The sequence below is a fragment of the Nilaparvata lugens genome, chromosome X, assembly GCF_014356525.2.
Source record: "Nilaparvata lugens isolate BPH chromosome X, ASM1435652v1, whole genome shotgun sequence".
In the NCBI taxonomy this organism is placed as follows: Eukaryota; Metazoa; Arthropoda; class Insecta; order Hemiptera; family Delphacidae; genus Nilaparvata; species Nilaparvata lugens.
Genome location: NC_052518.1, coordinates 93,231,470 through 93,238,452, shown reverse-complemented (window position 1 = coordinate 93,238,452; position 6,983 = coordinate 93,231,470). Strand labels below are relative to the sequence as shown.

Genomic DNA, 6,983 nt, shown 5'->3' with positions numbered 1-6,983 from the left:
GCAGCTCGTTAGAAAAAGTGAATGTAATTAAATATTTAGGCGTTATGTTCGACTGTCATCTGAAGTGGAATGCTCACATTGATAGTCTGTGTAGAAGATTGAGACATGTCATATACAAGTTTCATAAATTGAGCGGTCTCGGGGATGCGAATATAGTGAAATTGGTGTACTCGGCATATGCTCAGTCCATTTTTCAGTATGGAATCAGGGTGTGGGATGGTGCCTTGGATACGCACATGAACAAGATTCTCGTATTGCAAAGACATGTAATAAAAGCCGCTCTTGGCCGTCCCAGACGCTACCCAACAAATCTTCTGTTTGTTGAGTTCCTCGTGCTAACGGTAAAGCAGCTCTATATAAAAAATTTAATACTGTACCTGAATAAATGTAAAAATATATTTAAACCATACATGATGTCATACAACTTCCGAGCGCAACCGAACTATATTATAAATAGAACTGACTTAACTGTTTGCCGAAGACAATTCACTTACATCAGCAATAAACTTATTAACTTGGTACCTCAACACTTTCTAGTAAAACATATAACTAAGTCATCCATAAGAGATATAGTTGAATGGATAAGATCTGTTAATGTATCTCACCTCTTTCATAATAATTGATCTCCTTATCTTCTGTCACCTCCATATAGATTTTTAGTTTTAATTCAGGTGCTTTTTCCTATAGCCATCTCTGTAATAAAGCACTCCTTTTGTTTATTATTATTTTTTTTTCAATATTGATATATCGATTAAATGGTTTATTAATCTTGTAAGTTGAGATTTCTAAGATTGATACTCGTTGCAGCACACAAACCTCTGGTTTTGCTGGCAACGCCTATAAGCTAATTTTGAGAAGAATTATTATTTATTTCATGTTAATGTTTAAATTAAGTTTTTAATTGTGTTTTTGTTTTGAAAAAATTGTATTGTATTATGGCAAATAAAGAATTTGATTTGATTTGTGGTGTTTATTGTTAAGGTATTTTGTTCAAGCCATGTTTTAATGTAAAAAAATTCATTTTGAGCATTTTTCTTTACTTCTACCCAGTTTAGCCCTTTCTGTGAGTGTTTCTACATTCTACACAGATCTTTATGTAAACTGTCTCATAGAACTTTACAATAACCACATATAGTGAGGTCCACGTTCTAATGGCAATGGATAAAGATAAAAGAATAGCGATGCCGATTCTCTGCATTATTTAATTATATTTCTACACCGTCAAAAAAGTAATTGGCATCGTTGTGGACCTAGAAAAGGATAGTACCACCGGCTTTGTCAAATGATAGACTAGGATAGCAAAACCAAAGTTGATCAAATACTGTCATTATAACGTGGACCTCACTATAGAAGAGAAATACGGTGACGTCACAGTCAATGGTATATCGATAGACAAGTATCGGTTTGGTCAAGTATCGATATGGTGATGCGTCATCTGACCTATGAGAAATGGCGCTAAGTTAGTTGTTAGCTGTAGTTGTTTTGCGGTAGCTGCCTTCTACATAGACCTGTTTAGTGAGTTGTGAGATAACTATTTAGTTCATGAGAAGAAGATTTAGATTTGTGCTGTTGTGGTGATTCGATACAAGTTACCAGTTACTTAGTTGAAACCTTCATTCAGCCATTCTCAATTCTCGCATGCAGATTAAATTTCACAGTTGTTTTAAGGTTATCTCAAACTTTATTTGTTTTTCATTCAGTTTTAGAGAAAAGTATGAGTAGATTCACTATAAATACAGTTGACAATTTATTTTTTGGAAACAATTTATTAAATTTTTGCTGATAAAAGTATTACGATATTATTTTAATACCTGCAAAGCAATAATGTTGACGAAACCAATGGTTTTTATAGGAATAAAATGGCTAATATTAAAATTCTCAAACTATTTATGACAACTTTGATAGTTGTATGTGGTATTTGTTCGTATTTGTACCTGAGCTTAGTCGACAAAAGCGGTAATTATGGTGAGTAAAATATTTTTTATTTTGTATAACTTGATGACTGATTTGCATTTGGACATATTTGGTTAGAAAGCTTTCGACCTACATTTCAACTTGAGTCAGGTCAGTAGCTTGTTTGTTGACAAGTTACATTACAGTTATAGTAATTGAGATTGGCCTAGTTTCACTTGGTTTGCCACTTCTCATTTACATCTTAATAGAAAATCAGTAGTCATGAAAATTGGAAGAGTAAACCCCTTTCATTCATTGAAGGTTTAAATGACAAGAACTAATGTGAAATCTTTCCAATTTTGATAATTTACAGTTTATACAGGCTAATTTAGGTACAGGTACTGATTTCTTCCCATGTAATAAGCACCTTTTCTTCTTGAGAACTGATCATTTTATCAATTCCAAGATGCATCTTCATAAACTTTGTAGACTCTATTTATCTTATAGATAAATGATCCATTCATCTCACACCCATTTATCTTATTCAATTTTATATTGACATGGAACTTATTGATATTGTATTGACTATAAATTCCTGTATGACGAAACTCTATGTTTGTAAAAGCTCTCGAGTTAATAAAACATTATTATTAGGCCTATTATCAATATTTTTAATACGGAGAAAATTTAGATGAATGAGTTAGTCGGATAGATACGGAATCGATTGATGTAATAGATTATATTACAACTCATAAAATATTACTCTTCTCAAAGTTCACCACCAACCCCAGTGCCACCCTTCCTAAATCTAACAAAAATCAGCTCCATCCCCCCCTCTCCTAAAGGTCTTCAGTTTATACACTTCCACTTCTTCTAACCTTTTTTGGGACCTCTTCCAATATTTGTTTTGAAACTTCAATGACGCAGTTCCCCTTTGGCTTATTTTATTAGAAGAGTTTACTCATAAAATATATTACTAATGCTTATTAATAGCTGAATTAGAGTGGACTCATAAAATAGATTACTAATGTTTATTAATAGCCTAGATAAATTATTTCTTCTGATTGAGAGTTCAAGTTCTCAGTTATTCCCAAAATACTGAGATAAAATTAACAAGTATTGTAGATTGTAATTTTCTGACCAGTCTTCACATGTTTTGTACCTTGGCCTACTAGTCCAAATTGGCTACAAGCAGGTTTACAGGAAATTGCATTTCGAGGCTTAGTGTTAGAGAAGAATTGAAGTCCTAACTCAGCCAAATAAAGAATTATGTCATTTCATTTTTTCAAATCATAATAATCAATCTCAATTACTCAATTTGCAATCCAACTCATCTGCTCAATCCATATAGGAAGGTATCATTTCGTTGAAGTTGCAAACGTTATTCTTACGCTGAAGTCTTTTGAGTAAAATTGATGAAAATAGACAAATATGAACCAAAACCAGATTTTTCAAATATGAACATTCTTGAGACCATTAACCTGCCTACTGTTTTCATAATCTGTATGCATTGTTACACTAATTAATCTTATTTTTGAACTGCCCAATAATTCACTGAGTGTAGTACCGTAATAATAGTCAATAAGCTTCCGAATGCATCAAAATATTGTTTCCTTCCTCTCGAAGGAAAATAAAATCTGAGTATGCAACTCTGGTTTGCACACAGGCATTTGCCCATACAGACTATTTTCTTGTGTATTCTTAAGTAGAGTGTACACTAGGTCGGTGGAGCGGCGCGGCGAATCTCCGACCTGGAATTGAATACATGTAAAGGTCTGCCTACTGCACCGCATCATACTAGGACCGGTATAGGAACGGCACATGCAACAAAGAATAGTTAACGTGTATTATTGCCTGGCAATGCCCACTAGACCGGTCCGTAACCGTACCGTATAGGAACGTGCCATGACCGGTCACCGTGCAATTTCTCGGAGAGAATATTTTGCTGGTTACGTTCCGTTCCGTCTACGTACCGGTGTATAGCCGCGTATGTACCGCGTTGTAGACCCGGTTGTAACTAGTATAGCGTATGTGCTATGTGTAGCAGAAGTGGAAGGGGTATGCACGGTCATCATACGCGTTGTATACCCGTTATAAACGCGGATATAGCCCGTTTACAACGTGAATGAAACGTTGTTTGTCGATACGTGGCAGTGGGCATTGACATGCATGTTAGCATGTTACATGCCGGTCACGTTCCCATTCCGGTCCTAGTATGATACGGTGCAGTGGGCAGACATCTTAAGGTTCGTACCCACTAGAACGTACCAGACACGGATCGTGTCAGACCATGCCAGGCACGTAAAATAACAACTATGTCCACTACAACGGATCAACAGCGTTCTATGCCAGTACATTACGCATATGGTACGCGTATGGTACACGTATGATGCCCGGTCAGAAGTTGTTGGGAACGCGTCAGTTAGCAAGAGAATGTAGCGGTGAACAGATGTACGTATTTTGCGGTGTTGTGAAATAGTGTTCTAATCAGTGTTCACATAATTATTTTTAAATATGGCTATTAGGCGATTATCATTAACAGAATTGGCAATGGTTGCAATTATTTTGGACGAGGAAGAGGAAAATAGAGGAACTCAGAGGCGCTATTGGATTCACGAATCTCTAAGAAAACGGAAAACTGAGGGGGAGTATTGGAAATTATATAGGCACCTAATTGATGATGAAGAAAAGTTTTTTTCGTATTTCCGTATGACGTCATTCCAGTTTGATGAATTGTTGAGAAAAATTGAAAATGATATAACCAAGAGAAACACTCAATTTAGAGACAGTCTGTCACCTAAAGAAAAGCTAGCTGTTTGTCTAAGGTAAGTTAAACCCAAATAATATATTAATATATTAATAATATATTAATATATTAATATATTAATATATTAATAATATATTAATAATATATTAATAATAAGGCACACAAATGACAAAGGCACACAAAGAGCAACTACTACAACTAGCAAGTAGCAACTAACTAGGTACCACAATGGGTCTACACTGGTTACCAACGCGGCGCATGCGCGGTTACAACGGGGTTTACAGGCGTCACGTACCATGCAAGGAGCGTTTCGTCACAGACAAAATATACTGGCCGACAAATGTTGACCTGGACGTGCATGGCACGCTCCGTGCTTGGCCGGTGACGGAACGGTCTAATGGGTGTATTACATATCAAATGATGCAAAGAATATTTTACGGGCACGGTCATGGTATGATACGTTCTAGTGGGTACGAACCCGGATATAACCCGTTAATCAAGTGTTCCTCCGAGCACTAGCACTAGGTCGGAAATTTTCCGTGCTCGGGTAACTTCGTGAGGGTTCGGTTGTTTCTAACCTCTGCTTTAGTAAACAGCCTGCTGTTCTGTCGTCTTCCAGTTCACATTCTAATCAATTACCTACGATTACGGTAAGTTAATGGAATGTACAAAAATGTTCTCTTTTTTCCTTCATAGTTCCTCTTTCTCTGCTTCATCCACAACGGCCAAAAATAACATTTCATCTGAGTCATCCATCACCCTCGTCTGCCACTTTATTACAACCTCAATTTCGAACTAACTTCAATTAGAACTCTAATTTCAACAACTATGTCTTAATTCAAATCGCAATTGACAAGTATACGTCTCGACTTAACTAGTCCAAAGCGGACTAGTGCACGGACCTCCCATTTTCCGCTCTCCTGTGTGTGTTATTCTATATTGATAAAATTATTATTATTTTGTTTTTGTTAACTAATAGAACGAGCGCTAGCGAGCTCTTACTTTTGATTCAAGACCAAAGTCGTTGTCCGTCCGTGTCTATGTTCGACAGTAACTTTTCAAAGACTTGATCAAAGAGCTTCAAACTTGAACACATATTCTTCAACCCTTTTTATAGATCAAGTTCGATGGACAACAAAATTTATCAACTTCTTCGTCCTTTTTCAGGATATAACAAAATAACATTGAAAGCGCATAAGAAAAAATTGTTATGATTAATTATTTTAGTCTGGATGATTCATTGTATGCAATTGATACATTTTTTTCATTCATTTATAACATCAGCTGAGGTTATGTGGGAGCTATCATGCAGACAGTCATTTATGCGTTGACCCATGATTTCAGCTGGTTAATATAAGTGAGTATAGAATGTAAATTGTAACATTCTATACTCACTGGTTAATATAGCCTACCACATAATTTACATCAGCAAACTGAAACTATTTGAGATATCTATGTGCAATTTTCGCCATTCATTTTCTCTTGGAACTCTGTATCGAAATCATTAATCACATGACCGACCACCTTCTCATTTAAAAAAAAAATTAGTTTGGATTAATATGAGGGACAAAAATGTTGAAGCGACAGAGTAATTTTTCTTTTCAAATAGGATCCCCAATGAAACCTACAAATACTGTCAAATTATTCTTGCAAACGAAATATTTAGCTGTTAACATATTTTTCACCAACTCTGTATAATTAAATGTTTCGACTTTCAAAGATTACAATAAGTCAGTTCATGAGCGAGTTCTCTAACTCAGGGGGTCACTAGTTATTAATTCAATTAACGAGCCATATGTTGACTGAAATAGATACTTTTATTTCCATTATCTTATTTTATTCAAGAAAATCCTATAAATCTACAGCATATTTTTCATACTCTTAATGAAAGCGGCACATGTATATAAATTAATTTCCACTCTCCTTGGCAAGATTCATGTCATTCAATGCAGTTAAAAGATTTCATCTATGAAAAAAGATACTATCATCTATGAAATTTGTTAGTTGCATTTTTGTTAGTCTCTTTTCGGCTCGCTTGAATAAAAATTCGGCTGTCTTTAAAAAATTGGTTTCAGACATGAAGAAATTTAGCAAAAGTAGCTGAAAGGAGAGTCAGATCGTTTTTATGAAATCTGTTCAAGTGATGGTATGATAAAAGTTATTTGAAAGTAGGAGAGAGGATTTTTTTGTTTATCAAGTATTTAGGATTGCATAACTGCTCACATATAGAAAGGAGAAACTACCTCATAAACCTGAATTGAAAAATTGTGTCACATCCTTGCATCTACAGGCTTTATTCGTTCACACAGCTTCTGTTTCATCA

The 6,983-nt window shown here is 35.2% G+C and overlaps 1 protein-coding gene across 2 annotated transcripts in view; it reads left to right on the top strand.

Annotated features, from left to right (window-relative positions):
• The first annotated feature begins 1,452 nt into the window (after positions 1–1,452).
• The window catches only part of LOC111050160 (carbohydrate sulfotransferase 11), a 48,325-nt gene continuing 42,794 nt past the window's right edge, over positions 1,453–6,983 (top strand). The window contains exon 1 of one of the 2 annotated variants that reach the window (XM_022336429.2): positions 1,453–1,965. In XM_022336429.2, coding sequence (XP_022192121.1) covers positions 1,860–1,965 — 106 coding nt within the window. In that variant the 5' untranslated portion in view covers positions 1,453–1,859. The remainder of the gene's footprint in view (positions 1,966–6,983) is intronic. The other variant, XM_039442701.1, reaches the window with a different exon arrangement.